The sequence below is a fragment of the Aaosphaeria arxii genome, assembly GCF_010015735.1.
Source record: "Aaosphaeria arxii CBS 175.79 unplaced genomic scaffold BU24scaffold_1, whole genome shotgun sequence".
In the NCBI taxonomy this organism is placed as follows: domain Eukaryota; kingdom Fungi; phylum Ascomycota; class Dothideomycetes; order Pleosporales; genus Aaosphaeria; species Aaosphaeria arxii.
In genome coordinates, this window is record NW_022983474.1 from 3,875,438 (window position 1) to 3,887,540 (window position 12,103).

The window sequence follows — 12,103 nt, forward strand, 5'->3', positions numbered from 1 at the left end:
GGATGTGGTTATGTCTTCTTTGCTCTGTCCATCTGGGAACAACATCCTTTGTTGGAACAATGCTTTGTTTCTCTTACCTCTTTGTAGGTGGACAGATACTAGTTCTCACTTCTTTAGTGAGACGACGAGAGACGACGGCGCGTCGGGTCGTCTACCTGCTAGCTATAGGTAGGTAGCTTCATGTGTCTTGTATGCCCAAAGACTATACCTGGAGAGTGATGTTGTACTATGACAGTACACTGTGTAGGCAGTCACGACAGTGAACAGTCTTGACTCCTCGCAGTGAAATCCACTGCTGTGAGCATGAGCATGAGCATGAGCATGAGCATGAGCATGAGCGTGAGCGTGAGTGTGAGCGTGAGTGTGAGTGTGAGTGTGAGTGTGAGTGAGAGTGTGAGTGAGTGTAGCGAACCACAGTCTCGGTCTGGGGGCCGGCCTTCTTGCGTTCAATCTGAGGCTGGTCATTGCTAATCTCACCCTCCTCGGAGCTGCTGGGGTAGGAGGGCTCTATGGTGGTCAAGGTGGTCAAGGTGGTCAAGGAGGTAGTAGAGGTGGTAGAGGTGGTAGAGGTGGCAAAGGTGGCAGAGGTGGCAGAGGTGGCAGAGGTGACAGAGGTGACAGAGGAGGCAGAGGAGGCAGAGGAGAGAGGAGAGAGAGGAGAGAGAGAGGAGAGAGATCAATCTGGATTAAAAGCGTCTACAAACTATCTAACGATCCTCCAAGAATGCGCTTGCCAGTGGATGAAAACGCTCGCCCTCCGTAGGGAGCGACCACGGCCGGTGGGTGATCACCATCGAGGGAGTGTCCCTACCGATGGAGAGGATGAATTGCCATGTATGAGATGTGTGGGATGTGCTATGTGCGCATCAGTGACAGAGGAACCGTCCGTAGGGTGGAGATGGTAGGAAGCGTGACATCGTGGCCATGGGAACCACTACGAGTACCACGACGTGCCTCTCCTCTGCCATGTCCTTCTAACCTACTCGACCTGAGAACGAAGGCGTCGTGCTGCGCGCGTTGGCGTGGAAGACGGCGAAGCAGCGGGGGTAGAGGGATCAGCGGCGCGAGGAGCAGATCGAGGGGATGAGGGGATGAGGGCGTGAGGGCGGGATGATGGGGCTCTTTGTTGCAGCGTTTGTGGGGGATGGGATGATGGACTTGCTGGCCGTGAAGATGATGATGATGATGATGATGCTTATCCTCTTGTTGATGTGACGAACTCGAAGGCTGGAGAAGCACTCGAGGCGGACGACCAAGACGATCAAGACGACGACGAGGGGAACGGCTTCAGCGACGACAACCACCCCATCCCCCGCCCAACGCCCGTCTACAACGGAGTACTTATCAGACGTTGCTTGTGAGGCCTGGTTGATCTTCCTGTCTAGTCATCGCGATGGAGGATGAAGATGAAGATGGCTTCGGGCGTGGGCGAGTTGGAGGAGAGGAGGGAGTGGGAGTAGGTGAGGGTGAGGCGGTTGGTCTGTCGTGATGCTCCGGTCTTTGCTGATGCTTCGTGTCTTGTCGAGTCTCGCCGTGGGCAACGTCTTCCTTGTCTTGCTTAGACATTGCGTGGCTGTAGTATCGCATCGCGGCTTCATCGCGCAAGGCTGTAGCATCGCGGCTTCATCGCGGCTTCATCGCGCACTTCTGCTTCGCGGGAGCTTCGCTGCACGTCTTGTCGGTCCTGCCACAGTGAAGCCTTGCGCACTGCCCTGCCATGCTCGCTGGCATCGTGATCGTCATCGTGATCGTGATCGTCATCGTCATCGTGTTGTTGCTACTGCCATTCGACGACTCTCCTTCCCCTCCTCCCCCTCCTCCCCCTCCTCCGCCCCTTCGTGACAACAACAATCGATTTCCCTGATGTGAAGTCGCGATAGACCTAGGCTCGAGCCTTAAAAGAGGTAGATCGTCCTCCTCTTCGTCTTCCTCCATCTCTTCTTCATCTCCTCAACCATCTCTTCCGTCTCTTCAACCATCTACTCCACCACATCGTCCACCATCTCTCGTCAACCATCTCTCTTCCACCATCTCTTCAACCATCTCCTCGTCCATCACCGCTTCCATCTCTTCAACCATCTACTCCACCATCTACTCACCACCTTGTCCACCATCTCCTCCACTGCCATCTCTTCCTCTGCCATCTCATCCACCATCTACTCTTCCATCTACTCTTCCACCTACTCTTCCACCTACTCTTCCATCATCTCTTCTTTTATCTCTTCCACCACCTCTTCTTTTATCTCTTCCACCACCTCTTCCATCATCTCTTCTTTTATCTCTTCTTTTATCTCTTCTTTTATCTCTTCCATCATCTCTTCCATCATCTCTTCCATCGTCTCTTCCATCATCTCTTCCACCATCTCTTCCATCATCTCTTCTATTATCTCTTCCACCACCTCTTCCATCATCTCTTCCATCATCTTCGCTGCTGACGCTGCCATGGCCAGCAGCAGCAGCAGCAGGGAAAGGATGCCCCGCTTCAACACAGCCGCCCACAAAGCAGCCGCTGCACGATACGCCGCAGTCGTCGAGGCCAGGATCCTGCCCGGGAAGAAACGTCGCGGGCCCGTCGCCAGTGACAACTTGGGCAACACTCGAAAGCTGATCACACCGCCCGCTGTCCCGAGTCGGAGGGTTTGTTCTCTCACCCGCGAGTTCAAGCGCAAGGTCATCGACTATATCGCAGACCGCAACACCTGGGTCATGGACCATAGGTAGCACTGCAGGATGCGTGATACGGACATAGACACAGACATAGGCATGTATCACACGCACGCACCCGCGCCGTCTCCCTTACCTTCCCTTCCCATGCAACCCACCCTCTCCTTGGTTAGTTGACAAGCTCTAACGCCGCCGTGCAGATGGCTATACCCGTGGCCTGGCGTGCCCGCCCACGCTGGCCTTGGAAAAGCCCCTAGCCTGGGACCTAAACTCGCCTGTCATGTTCGACCGTTTGCTGGATGGCTGGCTTGCAATACCTTACACCACCTTAGGTAGAGCCCATTGAGACAACTTGCTTCGCGCGGGTACGGGCCGACCCATCATTGGACTTCAAAGAACACGATAGGGCTGCGGTGTAACGCTTGGTGGCTTGGTGGCTTGACCCCACACAAAATATAGATACCGGTAATATCTCCTCAGCCAGCTCACTCTTCACACTTCGGCCTCTCCTTCCGCTCCGCCCTTCCTGACATCCTCTGTGGGGCAAATATCGATTGACTTCCCTCATCGTGAAGTTGAGTTGCTAGGACATGGTCACCACACGTAATTGGGAGGTCATGCCTCGCTGTGGGCCCAGGCTCGAGCCTAAAGACAGTTTCGTGGGCATACCTACTCCTGCTTTCCTTGAACCTCGTCCTCCTTACGTTGGCCCTCCTGCTTTCGTCGAACCTCGTCCTGTTTTCGCTGGCCCTCCTGCTTTCGTCGAACCTCGTCCTGTTTTCGCTGGCCCTCCTGCTTTCGTCGAACCTCGTACTCCTTTGGTTGGCCCTCCTGCTTTCGTCGAACCTCGTCCTCCTTTGGTTGGCCCTCCTGCTTTCGTCGAACCTCGTCCTGCTTTCGTTGAACCTCGTCCTCCTTTCGTTGAACCTCGTCCTACTTTCGTTGGACCTCGTCCTGCCCCCGTTAGACCCCGTTTTGCCCCCATTAGACCTCGTCCTGCTTCTGCTCCTGTTGTTCGTCAAAATGCTCCTCTGGTGGCGTCTGCTGCATATCCTGCAGCAGCTCCGCTCCCTCCCGCCCCTACAAATCCCAGTGTCCAATACCCTCTTTCCCACGCTCCGCTGTCAGCGACCTCTCCAGACACCGTCACCACCGTCTACTTCAAGGCCGACGCCGCCATGGCCAGCAGCAGCAGCAGCCGCCGCCGGAGGTGTGGTTCCTGGACCCGCGAATACAAGCTCAAGGTTAACGACTACATGATGGACCGCAGAAACTGGGTCGCGGACGGTCGGCGGAGCAGCAGGATACGTGAGGGGCTCCGCGCGGAGGGGAATCTAAGGCCGTTGACTACCAAGGAAGTGGCCGAGCGGTTTAACGTGTCTGAAGTTAACGTCACGAGGTGGTGGCGTACGAGGCATTTGATACTGAACTCTCGGGAGGGTTCAATGCGTGTCTCGCATAAGCCGCCGAAGCACGCAAGAAGCGTACGCCGAAGAAGAAGGCTCCTGTCTTGAAGGAGTAGGTGATTGCTTCCACTAGAGAGACGACATTTTCACTGGCAAGCCAGTACGGGAAACCCAACGACCGAATCCGTACACATGCACTGTCCTTAAAGGCGACCGAACTCACTCATTATGCAAGTCTCTCTCAACCCAAGATCTCATACATCATATCACATCAGTCGAAGCCATAGGTCCAAAGAAAGCATTCTGGACCAGGTCATCCAAGAGGAGGACGAGAAGCACGGCCTGGCAATATCCGGACTTGACGACGCGAAAGCACTTCTCATAACGATGCGGAGTCGCTTCCAAACATCATATTGCCCCCCTCACGCGTTCGAGCTCCTTGAATTCCTTTCTTTGATAAGAAAAAAAAAACCCGGAAACGGTAAAACGATGCGAATAAGGATCGATGATCTCGACATTTTAATGAATATATTGGTAACAGGCTCACCATTGGGCCTGGCAGTCTACGGTGCGCATAATCGATATTGACATCCATCCTCCGCCTTTCCCGTCGTCGTCGTCATCTCCCGTGACTTTGACGGTAATAAACGAGGCGTTGAGAAATAAAGGTACGGTTCACAACACGGACACCATGCTCGAGGAAGCTCTGGTTTGAACATAGCGGAAAATCCAAGTGCAAGGCATGGAGCTTAATCCCATAATCCACTGTGGAGGAATTCACGGCCTAGTCGACGAGGCTACACGGGAGAGAGGTGGTGGAGATGTAGCCATGTGAATGTCTCCTTTTTTTCGTTTCGTATCGTCGGCGTTGGCTTTGCAAGTATGTAGCGGTAATGCAATGAAGTTCTCGTCTCCATCTACAACCACACATGATGATTCAGGAGAAGTCTCGTACACCGATCTGTGACCAACCATTATGCATGCAGCGCAAATGGTAAGGGCTGCCATGCTTGCGATGACATGACCATGCCACGGCGGGCTTATCTTCCTCCTCCTTTATTCTTCCTCTGGAGAGGCGGTTTGTGTAGCCCTTCGGGGGCTTGAAACTTCTTCATGTCCTCGCTTTGTTTCGGTTCAGATGTCCAATTCCGGGTCCGGTTTGGCTTGGGTTTTGGGTTTCCCTGCCTGGGGATCACTGTTGGTCGTAAGCGCGGGCGGTGAACTGTCCTTTAGGTGTATGACTGTGGTGCTTGTTGACCTGGTTGGTAGTGAGACCGTTGCCTGTAGCGGTCACGAAATGAAGCTCTCGTCTCCACGCACACCGCCTATGAAGATTCAGGAAGGATTTCGTTCACGTATCTATAACCACCTACAGAGGTATAATCGTGATGCTTGTTTATCTTGTTCCTTGTGAGGTCATCGTCCGTAGTGTTCTGATTTCACCTCGACTCGGTCGTCTTACAGGACGTGAGCTGAGCGTATACAACCAGGATGAACAAACAGCGGACCTGTAATCTCGAATTGGAGCTCTTTCTCACTTCCATCCGCACTTGCAGCCACACACAAGCCGTAAGTGAAGGCTTTGGATCTTGCCGTGCGTTTGGCCCCGAGTCAAGCCCCGCTCCAGCTTGCTTGACTCGGTATGTCGATACTCGCTTGCGCCGACAACCTCCAGCTGTACTTCGGACTTGAGGCTTGCCAGACGCGTTTCTGCCCTCCTTACTCCGCAGGGCAGGAATACCTGCGTCGTATGCAAAACCAAGCCTAAAGATCCGATCGATCTGATGCTTTTCACTCTTCCGCCTCTTGGAGTCAATGATAAGTACCCAATCTTCCTAGTTATCGACGCAGCCAATTATTCGTTTGTTGCTCCCAATTTCACTATAGGAAACGATGGCAAGAGAGGTGCCAATTTCTCCACCTTACTGCCCGCAAATTACCTGGTGGGATCCAACGCTGACCCATGGACCACGCCTCCCTCCACTGCAATAGTAGTCGACTCGGATGGTGATTCAGATAGAGAACCCTTTACACTAGAAAGTATCCATATTGTGTAACGCAGGTAGCAAGAGGCATTGGCGTACCGCCGCGAACCATTTCAGCTGGGCAGCGGCTTTCGCAGAAAAGGTTGACAATCAATGGCCGGACAAGAAATCCAAGAACAACAAGACTCGTATTGAACTCTGTGTGACGTTTCTAGTGTAAAAATAGCTAACCTCCGTTCTCATTCCTGCGAGAGATGTCAGTGATGCTACTCTTTTGGTCCAGTGACTCGAAATGAGCAAAAAAAGAACGCCGGATGGTCCACAGCCACCCCCAGATGCCCTCAGAGCCAGAACTGAAGCCAAATCACTCCGATTGAGCCATAGAACCCCATACAAGGAAAAAAAATTGGCAAAAAAAAACCCTCACCGATTTCTCTTCGGGAGCAAAAACTCGAGGCTCCCTGGCAAGGGGAGCCCGGAGAAACTGTCAATTGACAATTTTTTCAACTATCTAACCGGTGAAACCGGGGTGCGGCCGTGTTTTAAACTGGAGTTTAATACTTACCTTAATCAGGGCATTGCCGGGATCGAGAATCGAACCCGGTACCCCCCAACCGCGCCCTGTACGGCGGGGGGAAAGTGGTATTACCACTGCACTATCTTGAGTGCTCTTGTATTGTTGAGATACTTCAAGTTTAAGTGCTTTATATATACCAAGAGAAAGACCTTGTGGTTGAAACCTTGGTGGGCGTAGTAGACCTGGTCGACCTGGGAGGCAATCACTCAACTGAAGGTGAGCGAGGGCAGCATACCCTCAAGTGGACGAGTGACCAAACGCGGAGGATAACCAGCCACCGTCTCTCACCAGTGCTGCCACACTACGCATAACATCTATAGGCCTATGCAATGTCCCTGGGTATGAGGCATCGCAACTACTGCCGAGCTCCGCACACTTTGCTTCACATTGCCTATGGTTGCAAGCACACCAGTAAGCAACGGCAACGCTCATAGCACAAGACATTCTATGGCATGTAGCCATCCTATTCCCCGAGCCCACGAAGATGAGGCATCCAGAGTAAATAAGACTAGGAGATGGCGATGACTTTGTGCACGTCTGCCTTATGGGTGTGCCGATTGTGTATGCCAATTTGAGAGGTCACTCTTGACTACCGCCTACTGCTCTTGATCGAGGTATGGAAATGCAGCTCAAGTTACGATCATGTCGACATGATCATGATTTATTGTCTGTTCTTTGACATTCTACGCCGCCACGCATGATTCAGGTTGAGCCAGGCTGCATCTGAAGTTCATCGCCGTGCTAGTGATACTGAGGATGCTGCTTGGTGTTTTGACTGGTCGCGCGAACAACCTCCAACACCACCGCACACGCGATCTTGACACCGACAACTGGCCCTCACAAACGTGATGAGCAGTGCCATGATGCTGTAAAGCTCTCGATAAGCAAAACCATTCGGCGCTTTGCATCCCCCTGCGGACACGAGGACCTCAACGAAAACCGCGCACACCTCTCACTCACGCAACAAAAGGATGGCTGGTACGGCGACCACTAAGCCAGCCTAATATTCGACCCAAGGACAGAATCGCTCATGAGTTCATCTTTGCCACGGCAACGGAAATCGCAATGGACATACTTTCAGTATAAGGAATGGAGATGGCTCAGGAAAGCACGGCGAAGGATGTGGTAAAACACGGCATCGCCGACAAAGAGACAACATCCAGGATGCACACACTCGGTTCGATTCGGCGATATCATGGGAGACAATGGACAACTTTGGCAAGAGAGGAGATGCTAAGAGAAGGTTCTGCGGGTGCACCGGTCCTGTGCGATGCCGTACCAGGACGGAGCCAAACACGTGCTTGGGCCTGAGAACAGGACAGCTTCCGGCCAGGAAGGAGCAGTGCCACAGCATTGGTTGAAGCACTAGATGTGGCCATACAATTCAAACCCGGGAAGAGAAGATGTCGATAATGATATTTAGACAATTGCGACAGGAAACGAACGCCGAGGAGTGATGTGCAAGCGATGAATCTGTCTCAAAACCACCAATCCACCCGCTTTCACTTGGTCATAACGACATTTCACTTGGTCATAACGACATTTCACTTGGTCATAACGACAAGGTGAAGAACTTAGGCGACAGGATCGATGAAGCTTTGCCAAAGGACATGAGTCGCATCGTTCATGTGTATCAATATCTTGTGCGACAGGCAAAGATCCCGGCTGAAGAAACTGGACGATCGGAAATTCGGATGATGCGAAGTTTATTAGACGACTCAAAGTTCAGGTGATTAAAAGTTCAGATGACCAAAGGTTCAGGCGATGAAATATCAGATGATAGAGACATTGGATGGTCGAAAATGCCTATGTCCAGATACCAAATTTTGCAGTGCAGGAATGCAGATCCAGGAGTCCAACATAGTCCAGGTATCCGGGTATCCAGGTATTCAAAGTCAGAGTCCAGAGTCCAGAGTCCAGAGTCCAGAGTCCAGGAGTCCAGGAGTCCGGGATATGCCAGCAGTGGTCTTCTGAGCGTGTTGCGTTCACCAGAAAGCTGTGGAAGATCACAAATGCCTCCTCTCAACCTCAAAGTAGGCAAAATGGCAAATAAGTCTTTCTTCGAACCCGTCATGATGAGTAGTGTCTGGTAATGATGAGGGTATTCCAACAGGCAAAGTCAGGGTATGCTTGAGGCGCCTCCTTGCTATCTGTGGATCATCATTTAACCATGGCGGATACTGCTTGCCTCCATTAAGCACATCTGCCCGCGTGCGCAGCTGTTGGACGCCTTCGCAGTCAGTGAAATTTTACTGCATCGGGATGTGGTTTCCAGCACATAAAGCACGTATTACTCATCGCATGCTTCTTTTTCACGTTTGGCAAGGGGGAGCAGCCGCTCGGCGCCTTCGCAGTCGATGAAGTTTTGCTATATTGATATGTGGGTTTCCCAGACATAAAATACATTTTGCTCGATTCGTGCTTCTTCTTCACCTTTGGCAAGGCCAGGGCGCGAAACGGCGGCCAACCTTCCACAGAGCCTAAAAGGCGCTAGACTGACGAAGCCAGCGGGACTTCAGTTTCCCTAGGGAGGCCCCAGAGAGCACCCTCAACAGACCCATGCGCCACGCGAAGCCGAACGACTAGCAATTTTGGCATTGTCTCCCATACGTTTGCGACTGGCATCGTGACGGGAGGACGCTGTTCCTGCTCCGCTACCAACAGCATTGCTGGCTAGAGATGTCTGATGCTGTAGCAGAGCAGAGAATGTGCGTTCTCAAGCCTTGTTGTCATCACGGGGATTTTGGCATTGTCTCCCAGCCCTCCGCTGCCTTGGAACAGCGCGGACCAGGCGCATGAAGGATTGGCATAGCATCGCATACGACGCCTTTGCCTTCTCCGATCCAGGTTGTCTTGCCGACATTCCCCCATCAGATCAGCGGGTACATCGACTAGCCGGCGTAACACCCCCTGAGGGAGAGAAGAGGCCACCCGTCGTTTGTCAAGATGAACAGGCTACGAGATCAACGAGGTGCCAGGCGCCAGCTCGCTCGTCATACTCATGTACTCCATCGAAATCATCAGAGCTCCCTGGTCTTCCTGAGGTTGTCGTAGGATACGGGGAAGCGTATCTATCTGGTGATGCTGCTACTTCCCGGTCTTCCCGAGGTTGTCGTGGGATACGGGGAACCGTATCTTGCTGTATGTTGCTGCTGCTCCCGCTGCTTGATCTCGACCTTCTGGAGGTCTGAATTCAATTGTGTAGTGTTCGCGGCATTCTCATTCGTCTCAAGTCTTAGCGCCAGGAGATCTTCTTTTGTTCTTAGCTGTGTGTCGTGTGTCATATTGTACTGTTCCTCCAGGCTAGATATTCCAAGGAACTTAGACCACGGCCGACACCAAAGCACCCGTAATTCGAACTTTGAAAAGCGAACTTCTTTGCTTGAGCTTAGCTTCTGCTCAATATCTGCGCAAGCCTTCCGCGTGTCCAGTCGATGAGTTTCGAGGTTAATTTCAGTCGAACTGCGATATTCCTCGATCTGTTGCGCAAGGCTCTCGATCTGGTCCAGGCTAGATTTTGAGACCATTTCGACCGATCACGCCCGATGGCGGCTACCGGTTCCGGTCTTCCCCCGGAGATCTAGCGAAGTGGTAGCCAGCGGCCAACCATCCACAGATCCCAAAAGGCGCCCGACTGACGAAGCCAGCGGGACTTCAGTTCCCCAAGGGTGGCCCCAAAGGGCTCGATGGGAGGAGTTATCCTGCCCTCAGCAGACACACGCGCCAGAATTACCTGGCCCACTGCTCTTCGAATGTGGCATCATGCATGCCAGCGTCAGAAAGAATTTGCTGTTCCTTCCGCGTAAGGGATTCTTTTTGCCGTTTTGGGAGGCAGGAGCCTCAACCAAAGGCGCCAGATCCAGCTTCAACCACCGCGAGGACGGGCGCTGCATCATGCCTTCCAGCTTCAGCCTGCTCCACCTCATTGAATTCATAGGCATCTGCACCTTCGTCTCCCAAGTCATCTCCCGAGTCGGCTTCACTATTGTAATCTAGCCCTTGGCTACCACTTCGCTAGATCTCCGGGGGAAGGCCAGAACCGAGCTTCGGAGGATCTGTTCTCTGACTATCCTCTACTTGAACCATAGACGCTCCTGGCAGAGTGGTATCGAGGCTTTCTGCATCAGTCTCATATGGATCGCGTGCATTATAGGCCATAGGGCCACGGCGGATTTGTCGTGAGTGATGGGATGACGGCGAATCCGAACGACTAGCACCGCTGGCTAGATCTCTGGGGGAAGGGTCGAGACGTGCTCGTCGCGTCCTGCGCGATGGGCCCTCGAGGCCGGGTCTGCCTTACAGCAGGTCCCATCCGCGTAACAAAATACTCTAGCCGCCCTCTCGGGGGCGGTGCTTCGGTGGGCCCATCGACGGTGTGGGGTAGGTCTGGTGCTATGAGGCTGCTCTGCGTTCTCAAGCCTTGTTGTCGTCATGGGAATTTTGGCATTTTCTCCCATACGTTTGCGACTAGCATTGTGACGGGAGGACGCTTTACTGGCACCGTCATATTGTTTGCCATGAACAAACTGCTGTATTGCTGGCTAGAGATGCCTGCTGCCGCAGCAGAGCAGAGAATGTGCGTTCTCAAGCCATATAACATCATCACGCCTAGGATTCTTTCCACCGGTTTTGGAGGCAGGAGCCTCAACTAAAGGCGCCAGATCTGGCTTGTTGACAACCACCACGACGGGCGCTGTTGGGCGCCTTCCCGGTCGGTGCAGTTTTGCTGCATCCATATACGATTATTTTGAACGAGAACAACCTTTTGCTCAATACATGCTTCTGCTTCACGTTTGGCAAGGCCCTTCCTCTTGGAGTATGTACTCCTTCAGAGCTCGGCCAGTCTTTGGATGTGAATTGCCAAACGAGTCCAGGAGTATTGTCAAGTTCATTCCTTCCTCTATTACCATACCCGGTATGTCAGGACAGGCCAGCACATTTCCCCGACTGGCTGAGTGGGAAGGGTTTTTGGGAGCCCCTGTCAATGCCCAATTCGAAAGTGTCGCCAGCCAGTCGATTTCTGAATCCATCTCGCGTAATAGTGCGCGGCTAACAAATATACGACGGGTCTCGAGGAATCGCTGGACACATCCTAGAAGGTAGACTCCGCAGTCGGTGAAGTTGTGCTATGTGAGCTTTGTTTTGAACGCGAACAACATTTTGCTTGATACGTGCTTCTGCCTCACGTTTAGCAAGACCCTCTTGGAGTATGTACTCCTTTAGAGCTCGGCCAGTCTTGGGATGCGAATTGCGAAGTGAGTCCAGTATCATGATGATGGGCTCGTCGGGAGGAAACTTCTTCGGCAGTACTGCCCTTTTCAGGGCGTCGCTTGCCCAAGGGCGAAGCTGTGGTGATTCGGATGATTCCCTTTGAAATCACCTTTTCTTTTGTAATGGCAAGCTCCTTTCAACCAGGAGGAGTTCCTGGTACGACATGCGGTATGATGTGGTGGTTTTGTGTGTTTGCGTGG

At 52.7% G+C, this 12,103-nt stretch overlaps 4 protein-coding genes across 4 annotated transcripts; 2 read left to right on the plus strand and 2 right to left on the minus strand.

Moving 5' to 3' along the window:
• Nucleotides 1–1,240: 1,240 nt before the first annotated feature.
• On the plus strand, nucleotides 1,241–2,931 carry BU24DRAFT_28163 (uncharacterized protein). Its single transcript, XM_033522723.1, has 2 exons — nucleotides 1,241–1,415; nucleotides 1,872–2,931. Exons 1-2 carry the CDS (start codon nucleotides 1,394–1,396, stop codon nucleotides 2,606–2,608), a joined length of 759 nt encoding a protein of 252 aa, XP_033390100.1. The 5' UTR covers nucleotides 1,241–1,393; the 3' UTR covers nucleotides 2,609–2,931.
• Nucleotides 2,932–3,254: 323 nt separating this feature from the next.
• On the plus strand, nucleotides 3,255–4,178 carry BU24DRAFT_404728 (uncharacterized protein; the record flags this gene model as incomplete). The annotated part of the gene is made up of 1 exon (XM_033525660.1): nucleotides 3,255–4,178. One exon carries the CDS (start codon nucleotides 3,255–3,257, stop codon nucleotides 4,176–4,178), a length of 924 nt encoding a protein of 307 aa, XP_033390101.1.
• Nucleotides 4,179–9,703: 5,525 nt separating this feature from the next.
• Nucleotides 9,704–10,159, minus strand: BU24DRAFT_457704 (uncharacterized protein; the record flags this gene model as incomplete). The annotated part of the gene is made up of 1 exon (XM_033531563.1): nucleotides 9,704–10,159. One exon carries the CDS (start codon nucleotides 10,157–10,159, stop codon nucleotides 9,704–9,706), a length of 456 nt encoding a protein of 151 aa, XP_033390102.1.
• A 1,192-nt stretch (nucleotides 10,160–11,351) lies between these two features.
• On the minus strand, nucleotides 11,352–11,827 carry BU24DRAFT_28046 (uncharacterized protein). The gene has a single exon (XM_033522704.1). The coding sequence runs from the start codon at nucleotides 11,660–11,662 to the stop codon at nucleotides 11,420–11,422; it is 243 nt and encodes an 80-aa protein (XP_033390103.1). The 5' UTR covers nucleotides 11,663–11,827; the 3' UTR covers nucleotides 11,352–11,419.
• Between the last annotated feature and the right edge of the window lie 276 nt (nucleotides 11,828–12,103).

What these genes read in the sequence shown, in the direction of transcription:
- BU24DRAFT_28163 (XM_033522723.1), top strand. Translation starts at nt 1,394, where the DNA reads ATGGAGGATGAAGATGAAGATG. An exon ending in GGAGGATGAAGATGAAGATG is followed by an intron (nt 1,416 to 1,871) that starts GCTTCGGGCGTG and finishes CCTGATGTGAAG; the next exon opens with TCGCGATAGACCTAGGCTCG.
- BU24DRAFT_28046 (XM_033522704.1), bottom strand. Translation starts at nt 11,662, where the DNA reads ATGGATTCAGAAATCGACTGGCTGGCGACACTTTCGAATTGGGCATTG.